The sequence below is a fragment of the Sprattus sprattus genome (genome assembly GCF_963457725.1).
Source record: "Sprattus sprattus genome assembly, chromosome: 1".
In the NCBI taxonomy this organism is placed as follows: Eukaryota; Metazoa; Chordata; class Actinopteri; order Clupeiformes; family Clupeidae; genus Sprattus; species Sprattus sprattus.
In genome coordinates this window covers 34446647-34461646 of record NC_137920.1, presented here as the reverse complement: position 1 = coordinate 34461646, position 15000 = coordinate 34446647, and the positions used below count along the sequence as shown (strand labels likewise).

The 15000-nt window shown below is 43.2% G+C and overlaps 1 protein-coding gene across 1 annotated transcript in view; it reads right to left on the bottom strand.

The window, feature by feature from the left end:
• The window catches only part of LOC308376851 (voltage-dependent calcium channel gamma-2 subunit-like), a gene marked incomplete at its 3' end in the record, with an annotated part of 47848 nt that overhangs the window by 5383 nt on the left and 27465 nt on the right, over positions 1-15000 (bottom strand). Inside the window, exon 2 of the mRNA XM_080853335.1 lies at positions 12472-12555. Coding sequence (XP_080709461.1) covers positions 12472-12555 — 84 coding nt within the window. The remainder of the gene's footprint in view (positions 1-12471; positions 12556-15000) is intronic.

Genomic DNA, 15000 nt, shown 5'->3' with positions numbered 1-15000 from the left:
GTGTGTGTGTGTGTGTGTGTGTGTGTGTGTGTGTGTGAGTGTGTGTGTGTGTGTGTGTGTGTGTGTTTGTGTGTGTGCGTATGAGACTATATGTGAGCGTATTTGTGTGTCTCTATGCACATGTGTTTAGAAGAGAGAAAGAGAGAAGCAGAGAGAGATAGAGATAGAGAGAGAGAGAGAGAGAAAGAGATGGAAGACCTTTTTAGATCTCGCTCACTGAGCAACTAAAACATGTACATGAATTCCACACGGAGCCGGGAGACGGTAGACGGCAGAATAAAAAAGAAACAAGTGTGATAGCAGGTGAGGGTTAGTACAGAGAACAGCAGCACAACAGAGTATCACAGGAGAGGAGAACTACTGAGGGACGAGATCACCCGCATTAGCATCGGGTTGGCTAGCCATGTTAAGCGTCTAAGGCGTGCCAATGACACAGGCCCTGGCCACCCTCTTCTGAGACGCCGGCTCTCTGATGAAATCTTAACGAGCCCAACCATCCTCCTGCTCCAGCAACTGCTCGTGTGATCTCCTGAGCGAGAGAGGTTAGAGGCACAAGCCCTCATGCATGATCAGTCACTTCATGCGGGGGGGGGGGTGGGGGGGGCACACCTCTGGCACACGTGTCTGATTGGGAGAGCATACTATGTGACTGTCGAGCACGGATAGCCCTTCGTGAAAAACTGTGCTGAACTACAGCAAGTACACACCAACATACAGAGGATTAATAGACTGGGTGAGTGCTTGCTAGATTGCTCACACAAGATACACACGCGCACTAGCACACACTCTTTTAGCCCCCATTGCACACACACACACTCACACACTCTTTTTTAGCCCCATTTCATACACTCACTCACACTTCTCCCTACCCCCCTCCCCCCTTCCAAAGGGAAAAAATGAAACGCACAGGCCGTGCCCACATCATCGACACAATGCCCCACGCCAGCGGGCAGGAATAGAAAGGGAGGGAGCAGGTGCTGGCATTTCAAAACTTTACTGGCCGGGCCTCTTTGTCCTATGTGCCTCTTTGCCAGTTCAAAAGCCTCTCTCTCCCCTGACTCTGCCCTCTACTTACTTCAGAGCCTTCTGCTAAATATGAGGACAGCGACTTTCACCTACCAACCACGGGAGAGGCCAAAATAAAAGTCAAACGAAGTTACTCAGCCTCGGCTAAAAGGCAGCACATCAAAAAGTATAAATAGATAAATAAATAAATAAATAAATGAAACTACAGTAAAATGCACCCATCTGGAGAAGGAACACAGGCATCACGCAAAGGCAGGTTTTACACCGCAGGACCCCAAATGTCTGCATCCTGTGGACTTTGAGCATGAACCATGACGTGCTGTGTGGGGACATTTTGCCCCGTAACACACAGTGTTATGAATAGTCAAGGCACTCTGGTGTGTAGTGAGCACACTAACTACTGAACCATGGCCTTCTTACACACCACCACACTGCTCCACGGTAGTAGGAAAAGACATGTCTATCGAGGGACCACATTAGAGTGGAGTTGTACAAAAAGGTCCTAGTCTCTTTCTTATGGCACTCAGGGGCAGATAAACTAACACGTCAGCACCCGTTTTACGCATAATTTAGTTGCAAAGTGTGCATAAAAACATGTCATGGTTTGTAAGAACAGGCAGGCACATGGCTTAACAAGCATTCTTCCTGCGGCAGAAGCACAGAATGACAAGTTGCACTTTTCAGACTTCTGCATATACAGAATATATACAAAAATATATATTTGTGGGGGGGGGGGGGGGGGGGCGTGAGAAAACTAGCAGTTGAGAGCAGAATTATCGGAGGAGAAGCTCAAGGAGTGACTGATAATGTATTCTGTTGCATGCATGAGAACTGCGGGGGGCAGCGCACGTCTGTTTTGGCAGTGAACACTTTCCGGCGTTTAACCCATTGGCGCCGGATGCTGCGTAGCGCAGCATAGGCTTTCCTGCCGGTTGCTGCGTAGCGCAGCATTTTGTACACGTGCTGTTTTCATGACGAATGCAGCGTATAACTCACTCTGGTTGGTTAAAATTACACATGGGATGGGTCTTAAGGCTTTGCTAAAGATCAGATGACCACCAAAATGAACTTTGGTTGGCTGAAAATCACGTCAATCAACCAGATAGCCACGCGATATTCTGTGCTTGTTTTCAGTGATACCATGCTGGCTAGCGAGAAGTAGCAGTGAAGAAGTAGCAGTGAACATGGAGTATTTTGATAGCGATGTCAGTGATTTCGACATGGATTTTGAAGGATTTGAGTCTGAGAGGGAGAAGGATAATGACTTTGTGTCAGAGGATCCATTAGATACGGCACAGGAGTGGGATTTTGTGGGCACGGAAGGAGAGGAGGAGGGATTCCAGGTGGACTGGACAACCGGCAAAGATCTGGAGGTAATTATTTATGTTTTGTTTTCTTGTGCGATCTTCCGAGTTCTCTTCTCTTAGAAAACGGAATGGGCAGTAATGATAGTGGTGCTATAGCGATTACTAATGGTGATGATGGTTGATAATATATACATGCAATAATGTTAGTTATAGATACAATAATGGCATAATGAATAAATAGCATTTACATTTAGCAGACGTTTTTGTCCAAAGATTTTAGATAAGAAAAATAACGTGGAGAACTGTATAGCATAATACATCATAATGAATAGTAATACAATTATGAATAAATATAAATACTATAAATAACATTGATGGAACTGGAAATATACTATTCTGTTAGTGTAGCTTTATTGTGTATCCAACTTGAATGTGTACTCCCTGTCTGTGCCTCAAAGAGACCTGAACAATTGGCATATGAACACCTATAACCCCTATACCCTATAGACAGTCTAGTAGGCCATTGTCTTAGCACCAGCTGAGAGGGTGGGTCTCATAATAATACAATGATTGAATGCTTTGCCATACGTTTTTACAGATATCTCCATCTCCAGGATAACGTTGACCCCGCCATGGCTTCATGCTCCATGTGAACTGCGAGGCCAGCTCCACCCCAGGATGTCTCCATCCCTCTCCTCTCCTCCCTCCCCATTTCTCTTTCCCCCTCCCTCCCCCTCTTCCCCTCCCTCATAATGTTTGCATACTTGAAAATTGTATTTATTGTATTTTATATCATTGATTTATATTGTTTTTGTGTGTTTGAGAGTTTTTTTACAAATGTTATTGTTGTTTGTGTGCTCAGGGAGCAGGTTTTAATAAAACCTGCAGTTCTTACCTTCACAATGCATCTTATTTCATGTTTCTAAGTGCTACAGAGGCTTAGATATTAAGGTTTTTGTAGACGTTGACAATTCTTACTGTTTTCTCAGAAAACCCTCAGGAAATGAGGTACTTTCTCATAGAATAGCATAGGATTTAACAGGCGTTTTTAGCAGGCGTTTTAGGCAGAAATGGGTTAAAAGCAGATGTAACCCAGAGTGCATGTGGGGCCACCTTTACCCTAACTGGTAAAAGTTATCCAAATCCGCTCACATGTGGCACAGATCGGATATGTATTATGAACGTGTAAACAGGAAAAAGCACATGGAATAAGATATTCTCAGCTCCGTTTCGGGCATCATTCATATGTGGAAATAAATCCGTTATTAATCGGATATCTGCCACTGGGGCAATTGTGTGCAGAGATGAATTACAAGCTGCAACTCTGGCAAAAGATAGGAGGACCCTGAAAAGGGTATCGATCCAAAATAAAAAGGGGTATGGTGCTGTTGTGACACACAGTCACAGCCTCATGGTTCCTCCAGAGCTGTAACTTGACTTGATGGAAACCATCAACTTGAGGGTGGTGATGAAAACATGACAGCTCACAGTAGTCTCTCATGTTAGTTTGTAGGCTATACCATACATGTATTTTCCAACGACTACAGTAGTCTCTCATGTTAGTTTGTAGGCGTTACCATACATGTATTTTCCAACGACTACAGTAGTCTCTCATGTTAGTTTGTAGGCTATACTATACATGTATTTTCCAATGACTACAGTAGTCTAATGCTAGTTTGTAGGCTATACATGTATTTTCCAACGACTACAGTAGTCTCTCATGTTAGTTTGTAGGCTATACTATACATGTATTTTCCAACGACTACAGTAGTCTCTCATGTTAGTTTGTAGGCTATACTATACATGTATTTTCCAACGACTACAGTAGTCTAATGCTAGTTTGTATTTTTTCCAACAAGTATAGTTTCTGACGAGAGTACCTTTTAGCCCAGAGCTAGTTTGCATGTTTTTCTTTCTGCTGACTACATCGTTTCCAAAGTAAGTTCATATACATTTCAAACGGAAAATAACGTTCCTCTCACCCCCCCTTACCTCAGCGGTTGGAACCCTCTGTTCTAGCACACGTAATAACACGGCAAAGAGGTGGAGAATGAGACTGCTGGCTAAGAAGCAGCCCAACACTCCAGGATGACATCTGGCTTTTATATAATTGTGCCTGCTACTGCCAGAGATGGAGTGAGGGAGTAGAGAGAGACACAGGAGAAGAGAGAGAGAAAGAAAATGGGCGTGGGGGGACAGGAGAGAGGGAGAAATATATAGAGAGACAGCACAAGAGAAAAAGAGAGAGAGAAAGATAAGAGAGGATAGTGGAGGAGATGGAAGAAAGGAGGAAAGAGAGAAAGAGAGGGGGAGGTGACGGGGCAGGGTGGAGGACAATCAAAAGGTATTGATCGCCACAACCGCAGTATAGATGGGCGGCAAAACAGTGTGAATCAGCCCTTCACGATTTTACACGCACTCACCTACACACACACAAACAGACACACACACACACACACACAACCAAAGTCAAGCCCGGAAGTCAGGCCATTTGCTGTCTGAAACACTCATCTGGGTCACAGTGTTGGCTGAGCACAGTCATGGCAATGACAACAGGTCCGGACTCATTCTCTTTCAACCCTTCCATGAAAACATGCACACACACACCTCACACACACACACACACACACACACACACACACACACACACACACACACACACACACACACATTGCATACACGGAACTAGGCCAATTTACTGCCTGATGAAAATTTGATTATTTCAAAATGTGCTTGGATGTAGGTAACGACATTTAACAATGTGTAGATATTTTGAATTTCGTTGGGTAAACCGCCACCCGCCCGAATTTAATTAAAATATTATTTTTTGTCACGTCATCCGCCCGATCCGCGGTTTAACCGCGGAGTCCGCGGGTGCAACCGCCAACCGCGCATCTCTAACACACACACACACACACAGTGAAGAGAGTGTTAAGTCCTCATGAGCACTAGTCTCCACTTAATATCACTATAATGTAATGCAAAGATGGATATGAACAAATATTCTGGAAGTAACGCAGTACTTAGAATCTTATAGCACTGCCATGATTGACCCATATAGGATTTCTCTGTAAGCCCTAGTTTCGGTAGCAATAGAAGAATATGGATCGTATACCTTTACATATTCTTAACCCATAACAAAGACTATCATCACACAATACAACAACAACCCATATATTTATGGAAAGGGATTGAGCAACACCATCATCCTAGTTGTGATCATTTTCTTAATGTAATCTTTAACCTACATTTGTGTTTTTTTTATACAGTATACTGTGTGTTAGTGTGTGTGTGAGTTTAATTTTGCATTCTATAGTGTGTATTTGTGTGTGTGTGTGTGTGTGTGTGTGTGTGTGTGTGTGTGTGTGTGTGTGTGTGTGTGTGTGTGTGTGTGTGTGTGTGTGTGTGTGTGTGTGTGTGTGTGTGTGTGTGTGTGTGTGTGTGTGTGTGTGTGTGTGTGTGTGTATGTGGTGTTTCCCAGTAGTGGACAGGTGTGAGCAGGGGGACCAGGTTCAGGCACTTAACTGTGTGAAATGGTCAGCCATCTTCTGTCCTCTCAGTGTACTCACTGGTCAGCATAGAAGATGACATTTAACTACACGTTTCTAACCTTCTTTTTCAACCTGACAATTGTTCTTGCCATCCCTGTTCTATCATTCAGTATAGTCAGTGTCAGTGTCAAGTGAGGGTATAGTACAATTATTAGTTCCATTCAAGATAATTGATTGGATAAGAGTCATTGCAAAAAAGATGACACCAAAGCATTTGAAGGAGTATACTTGTCAGGTTTTGCATACTACATGTAAATACTACAACAGATTTTGCCTACTTAATACTAGAACAGATTTGAAATACTCAATACTAGAACAGATTTTGCATACTAAATACTAGAACAGGTTTTGCATACTACATGTACATACTACAACAGATTTTGCATACTAAATACTAGAACAGATTTTGCATACTTAATACTAGAAAGGCTTTCCTTTTCTCGACAGTTCCTTTAAAGAAAAAGTATAAATCTGTTGTCTCAAATTTCCTTAAAAAAATTGCACATTGCTAATGGAATTTTGCATATCAAAGGAGTATCGCAGTCAAGGGTGTGTTGTTATACGCAGTAATAGTATGGCTGTGACCTGTTGAATGGTGGCCTGGTGCTTATGCCTGAATCACAGACATGCTGATATCCAGTGTATCAACAGCATGACATCATTCAGATGCATGACTTCACTGTCCTTAGAGACATCACTCATTCCAATGTGAACCAACTCCCCAGTAACAGGAGAAGGCAGTCTCTGAATCAGGCCAAACACTATTGATTTCAGGATGGGCTAAGCAGGAGTGTGTGTGTGTGTGTGTGTGTGTGTGTGTGTGTGTGTGTGTGTGTGTGTGTGTGTGTGTGTGTGTGTGTGTGTGTGTGTGCATGTGTGTGGGGGGTATGATTGGTAGAGGTCTGTTTTGGTCAATGCTAAAGGCTTTGACCATATCTAATCCTATTACAAGGATCATCAACTTGATCTTGGACATACACACCCAAACACACACACACACACACACAAACACAAACACAAACACAAACACAAACACAAACACAAACACAAACACAAACACAAACACAAACACACAGACACTCCAAACAAAACACGTGTACACACTTCAACAGATAAATATTGTATAGAGACACACAAATTAGAATACAAATCTGATACAGAACACTTTAAGCATAACATTATTGCTGCATTCCAGGTTTAATTATGAACACACACACACACACACACACACACACACACACACACACACACACACACACACACACACACTCACTCACTCACTCACTCACTCACTCACTCACTCGCGCACATGATGTGCTAAGGGAGTGTATGTATGTATGTACTGTATGTATGTATGTATGTATGTATGTATGTATGTATGTATGTATGTATGTATGTATGTATGTATGTATGTATGTATGTATGTATGTATCTATGTATGTATTTATGTATGTATGCCACATCTACACTCAGAATTTTATGCATGTTGTTTTTCAGTTGTGTATTACCAGAGGGTCTTGCAAAGGCAGCGAATCTATTGGCCTAGTTCTTAATGAGGCACTTGCACTAATGCAATGCTGTGTTCCTCCGCGCACTGCAGCTTGCACTAATGCAATGCTGTGTTCCTCCGCACACTGCAGCTGCGCTAAGTGTTACCTCACTGCCAACACAGCTCCATGTCAAAAAGATCCATGCTAACCACAGCTCACATTCAACTCTCAGACATCTCACTCTCTCTTCTCTTCTCAGACATCTCACTCTCTCTTCTCTTCTCAGACATCTCACTCTCTCTTCTATTCTCATGCATCTCACCCTCTCTCTCCCATTCTATTCTCATGCATCTCTCTCTCTCTTTCTCTTCTCTTCTTAGACATCTCACTCTCTCTCTCTTCTATCCTCATGCATCTCACTCTCTCTCTCTCTCCTCTTTTCAGACATCTCTCTCTCTTCTCTCTCTCTCTTCTATTCTCATGCATCTCACTCTCTCGCCATTTATTGATCTCTTTCCCACTCTCGATCCAGCTCTCTATCTCTCAACCATTCAGACTCATATGCTCTCTTGCTCTCTCCTCAGTCGTAGGTTTAATGTCTTCCCATCTCTTTTCTTCTCTTTTCTTCTCTTTTCTTTCTCTCTCTCCCCCTCTCTGCTGTGGTGTGAACTCCATGCCCTGTGGCGCTTGGGCAGAATGGTTAATTCCTCTTATGTAACAGTAACAGCAGCAGCAGCGGGAGCAGGAGGAGGAGGATGTGTAAGCTCACCAGCCCACTGCGCCGACCAAAGAGAGAAGAGGCAGAGACTGAACAATACATGCACGTACGCACGCACACACACACATACGCACACACACACACACACACGCACACACACACACACAAATCTACAAAGTATACCATCATACATGTTCATATAGACACAGGCACAAGAAACACACACACTCAAACACATACGAATGTGCCTGACATGTTCCTGTATAAGCACAAACACACCCACACACACACACACACACACACACACACACACACACACGCACCCACACACACGTGTATATCATACATACACACACACATGCACACACCATACATACACTCAATGTATGTACGTATGTATGTATGTACTGTATGTATGTACTGTATGTATTTATGTATGTGTGTAAGTGTGTATGTACAGTATGTATGTATGTATGTATGCACGTATGTATATGTGTGTACGTATGAATATGTGTGTATGTGTGTGTATGTGTGTATTTGTGTGTGTGCTGCAGAGCATATATGTGGATATAGGAGAAAGAAAGGGAGAGTGATGCACAGTATGTGAGTAGGCTATAACAGAAACAGAAAGAGAGAGAGAGAGAGAGAGAGAGAGAGAGAAAGACAAACAGAGAGGGAGACAGAGAGAGAGAGAGAGAGGGAGACATAGAATGAGAGAGAGATATAGAGGGAGACAGAGAGAGAGAGAGAGATGGAGACATAGAGTGAGAGAGAGATATAGAGGGAGACAGAGAGAGAGATAGTGGACACATACAAATGGAAAGAGTAGAAAGAAAACTGTAGTTACTGTTAACCGAAATTCCTAACCTTCCTAGGTCGTCTAGATGTGTCCTACCTAGTCTAGGATCAGAGCTTCCCTTTAAAGTTCCCATCCCACATGTTTCTGTGACACAGAGCTGTCCTCCAGTCCTCTCAGGAAGGCACCTCCACAGCTGTCTGCCTGGGAGATCTGTCTATGCTGTTTCAAAGGGAACAGGCTAGAACTGACTGCCTCAAAAGAACTCATTCTGAAGGGCTCTTCACAATAATCTCTATGATGCTGTTACAGATCCCCAAAACATCAGAGGAACCCCCTTACCTTCATTCAACATTTCTATGACATTTCACAAGTTGTGTTCGTTTCCAAAGATGAGAGGAGCACACATAACTACAGACCCTGTATCCATTCCATTTGTAAAATGCAATTAGAAAATCTGTTGATTTGTAACAGTAATACTCTTGAACTTTTATTTAACTGACAAAAGTACAACGATTTCCAGTGTTTTTACTGACCAACTTAAATGTACTTTGTAAAAATAAACACATTTATAATCTGATGCCAGCAATACACTCAAAAAAATAAGTTGGGTTCAGAGAGTTCAGCTGCTAAAATGTTTCACCAGGAGACCGATCTGGACTGTTGGCAAGCCAGTCAAGCACACACACTCTGCGTCTACAAAGCCACACTCTTGTGGTGCGTGAGGAATGAGGCCTGGTCCTGTATTTCTGAATAACCATGGACTTCCCGGGAGACAAGGTTGCCTTGATGTCTCCCTAAAATCCCGATAAACGCCTCTGCATCAATAGTACTTTCACTGTGGGCCCTGATGCAGCTCCCATACCGTAGCAGTAGTTGGCTTTCACTGAAAAAGGTCTGAATGGTTAATTTCGTTTTTTGTCACGGAGACCCCCCAAAAACAAGTTGAAACGCGGACTCGCCTGACCACACAGCACGGCGTCTCCACTGTTCAGACCATCTGAGATGAACTCTGGCCTAGAGAATATGGAGGCGTTTCTGCATAGAATTGATGTCTGTCTTTCTAATTGCGTAATGGAGCTTCAGGTGCCACTTTGTGATGCAGCGGTAGACTGTGTTAAGTGACAAAGGTTTTCAGGGGTACTCCCATGTTATGCTATACTTATCCCAGGAGCGTGTCATGCAACGTCTTCTAAGGGCTTGAAGGACACGCACATTCAGCTGAGATTTCTCAGTATTCCCTGAATCTTTTCACAATATTATGTACTTAAGAGACCTACATTCTTTGTAATCTTGCATTGAGAAATGTTCTTTTTGAGCTGACTCACAGTTTTCTTATGAAGGTTGACAAAGAACTTTGGCGGATGCTCCCTTAAGACGCAATCATGAAACTCTTACCTGTTACCAATTCACCTGCTTATTTTAAAAGTTGATTTCTTTTTTCAAATATAATACTTTTTAAATACATAATTTATATATTTTTATTAATATAACATTCCATAAATTGACCTGCCTCTGTCCAAAAGTTTTTTGGGAGTGTTGATGACATCAAATTGAAATTGATTTCTTTTTATAATCACGTTGGTCAGCCATAGCAAATTTGTATTGCATTTTAGAAAAATATCCCAACTTTTCTGGAAATGGGGTTTGTACTGTAGTATAATCCTATAGTATAATGTTCTATCAGTGCTATTTCCCCTTCTGAAATTACAAAATGTATGTAAGAATGAACGTATGCATGTCAAACCACTCAGCAACAGCTCTTCTCATTCCACTAATTATCCCCCCAAAAAAATGTGTAGCAAAAATAATTAGCAAGAAAAAATACACAAACATTAATAACCAAAACTACAACACATGGAACATTGCCTAATTCAGTCTGGGAGCGTTTGGTCTGCCACCATGCCAGACAGTTTGGCAAACACGGCACGGCAACTGGCCGCGCGGACCGAAGCGAGCGCTGTGCCTAATGAGTGTCGCCAGACCAGTCACAACAAGCCACTCGTCCAAGCCGCGCGCGCGCGCGCCCACTCCACCGCAGGGTCGCCATGGAAACAATGCAGAGGGCATGGAGGGGGGGGAGGGGGGGGGGGGGGGCAGGCGATTCTCGGAAGTAGGTAGGAGCGTGAGGGAGACAGAGTTGTGGCGCAGCAGATCACAACTGACTAGATACCGCAGCTGAGCGCAGGTCAGGTTTACACACTCATGTTCACTGTGAGTGTGTCGTTCCAGAGGGGGTTATAAAGGCAGGAGTCAGTGGATGAAGGCATTTTTTATAATATTCATTTGGTCCAGTATGATGATGTAATCGTCCCAACAGGTGAATTTGTGCTCTGGCTGTCATGCCAAAGAGCCGGGCTCTTTGGTGTGGCGGTCAGAGCGCATGTTGTATGTTGTATGCGTGAGGATGTCTGTGTACGTGAAGCGCATGGGTGCGCTTCCTGAAGGTGAGGGCACTGTGAAGATGTGATCGTCCCTACAGGTGAATACGTGCTCTTGCTGTCATGCCATCGAGCCGGGCTCTTTGATGTGGCGGTCAGAACGCATGTTTGGCACCCTGTAAACCCGGTTTTGAGTCCGGGTTGGGTCCCTTCGCTACATCCAGTTCTGCTTACATTGAAATACACCTTAATTTCAGCTGTATGCAACCTGATCAGTGGAAAATCATTTTAACAGTGCTGCTATTTGAGGATAATACAAAGTTAGTCCATAATTCTGTTATTTAGCTAACACTGCAACTGCATTTGTTTTTGTTCAAATTACTTCTTTAAGGCAGAGCAACACGCCATTTGTGGTGGCTGTTCTATTTTCAAATAAAATTGGAAACAAATTCTTGAGTGTCATGCTTTGATTTTTTTTTATACTTTAAATACCTGTTGTATGCACACATACAAGAGGTCATGTTTTATCATGCCACAAAAAACTAATTATCACAACTCGTCACACGCTTGTAAAGAATAGTGCCAACATGGGGAAATCTGTCTAAAGTACCTTTACTGATATTACAACTAATAAAAACTCTTAGTCTTGACACTCGCTGATTAGGCGGGACCACAGTGCACTGATGGACCAGTTGTCCCTCAGTAGAGGATGCTGTAGGGGGTAGGCTGGTGATATCAGGGGTGGTGGTGGTATGGTGGATGGCAGAGATTTGACCCATATAGGAGGGGCCGGCTGCAGTATTTATAGACGTGAGTGTCCTAATTGGCAAACAGTAAAGTGAATCTGGCCCAGTCTGGACTGTCTCTCCTCTCCTCTTCTCCTCTCCTCTCCTCTCCTCTCCTCTTCTCCTCTCCTCTCCTCTCCTCTCCTCTCCTCTTACCCCGTCCCAACCTCCACATCTTCACTCCTCCACATCTTAGTACAAGGTCTTGCAATAACCTCCGACCATGACACACACGGAAAGGTTACAATGCTGTCACACACAGACAGAAATATAGATAACCAGGCTTGTACAGATCTTTACACCCATCTGTATACCGGTCCCCCAACACACACACACACATACAAAACACACAAATAGAGAGAGAAAGAGAGAGAGAGAGAGAGATAGAGAGAGAGAGAGAGAAGAAAGTGGACTTACGTAGGAAGTATTCAGCAGCATCTGCTGTGTAGTCTGTGTCTTCAGGGAAGTGGTCTATCTGTTTACACAGCCCTTTAAAGTTACCTGCAAAGAGAGAAGGACAAAAACTTAGATCAACTGTGTGTGTGTTTGTGTGTGTGTGTGTGCGTGTGTCAATGACAGAGAGGGTGGGAAGGGTGTGTGGGGGCAGATGAGAGATAAAGAAAGAGGAAGAGAGAGAGAGTGAGAGAGAGAGAGAGAGTGAGATAGAGAGAGAGAGAGAGAGAGAGATGCAGACAGGTAATTACATAATGCAGAGAGGGAGAGAGTCATTGCCTATGTAGCACTGCCTTCACCTTAAAAATGAATCATCGTCATTCTCAGAGTGGCAAACTGCTCACAAAAAGAACAGACTTCTGTGTCAGTGGAGAGCCAATATCAGAGGTCATTTTTTCATATTTTTCAAAGGGAGGAAAAAAACAGGCATGACTTGTATAGCCACTGCAGACAATGTGTGCTTTTTGGTCTTTCCTGGACACCATAGTTCTAATCTAAAGGTGAACGAAACATCTCACTGTTTGCCAACTGTCAACGATGAAGAGCTGCGTAATTGTATACCAGTGTTATGAGGGCTAAGTCATATACCATCACCTTCAGCCAATCTTCACAGGTCCTTAAAAATAATATATTTCTTGTTAGTTAGTAACCCACAAGCAGTACAGAAGTAAGAAGAACAAAACAACCCCTTGCCTGTGACTGTTTATGTAATTTATTTCAGTCTGAGTCTACTTCATAATATTTCTCAGAGGATCCTGCGGCATGTTTTGAAAGCACACCATCCTTTATTTTCAACAATGCTTAAGTAAGTCTGCAATTCTAAGACCTCTGTGCCCCTTTGGTCCCCTCTTTGTCAATCAGCCAAACATCCAAGTCTTTTCCTCCTATCCATAGTCACTAATAGCACCTGGACCGGACCGGCTGGAAGGCGATGCGCACGCACGCACGCACGCACGCACACACGCACGCACACATACACACACACACACACACACTCACTCACTCACTCACTCACTCACTCACTCACTCACTCACTCACTTACTCACTCGCGCACACACATACACACACACACACACACACACACACACACACACACACACACACACACACACACACACACACACACACACACACACACACACACACACACACACACACACACACACACACACACACACACACACACGCAGAGGCAATCACCATCAGCACCATAGTGCTTGTCTGGGCTGTGCAGGGTGGAACTCCAGCAGCGGGGAACAGGCAGAGGCAGTGGGGGGCTGATGAGGGCTTCTCTGATGCTGCAGTCTGCCCTGGAGCTGAGCCAGTCAGCGGAGAGGAGAGGAGAGGTGAGCGGAGGAGAAGAGAGGATAGGAGAGGACAGCACAGCAGAGAAGAGAGGAGTGCGTGTGAAGAATAGAGGACAGGAGAGGAGTGAAGAGGGGAGCGTTTGTCCAGAAGAGAGGAGAGAAGCGGAGAGAGTAGAGGAGAGAAGAGAGCACCATTGTATGCTTTTTAGTGTTCTCTCACTGTTCTTTCAGTGTTCTGTCATCATTCTGACAGAGGTCTGACAGCTGTAAATCAGCTGTAACTGTGACTAGAGAAGGCCTCTTCACCAGCATGTCTGCATCTGTTGAGGACCCTTATATTGGAGTGGGCTGATATATATTTGAGAATTCTGTCACGAGTGTTAGATTTGAGGTCACTATGTTAACAACACTTATATTTCAGTATGCTGCTACAAGTGTTTTATTTGAGGACACTATGTTAAGAACACTTATATTTGAGTATGCTGTGTCATGTGTGTTATATTTGAGGACACTATATTAACAACACTTATATTTGAGTATGCTAATACAAGTGTTATATTTGAGGACACTATGTTACAGTTTTTCACTGTTGCTAAAACCCGTTTTTCAAAACAGTAACGTCTTTCTCAAAACTGCACACAGAAAATTGAAAACCTCACACACAAAATGCTAAACCTGACACTCCCTTTGCAAGATGACTCTTTGCTATCAAATCTCTTAATTGTTCACAAAATGGAACTCGTGTTTTCATTTGGTACACACAGCCATATTTTCAAAACACACACACATACATTAATTTAGTACACACAACTAAGTATTAGCTGCACACTACCAAGCATTTACAGCACACAGAAGTGCAAAATTGAAAACACAATCATCGAAACACACCATATGAATGACAATGACTCATTGAGCCCTTTCTCCTTTTGTAAAATGTATCAGTGTAGGCCTACATTTTTCATAGTCAAACATAAAACAGCAATACCGTTGTTCTCACAAACCATATTTACAATTTTAGTCTCCTGTTCCACCAGATTGTATTGACATAAAATATACAAAATGCTTATAGTTTTTCTCAATTGCTTACACACATTTTTTGAAAGCATGCCTCGTTCTCAAAACTCTAAACACAAATTCCAAAGCAACTAACTGAAAATGCAAAACCCTTTATATCTCCTGGAAAAT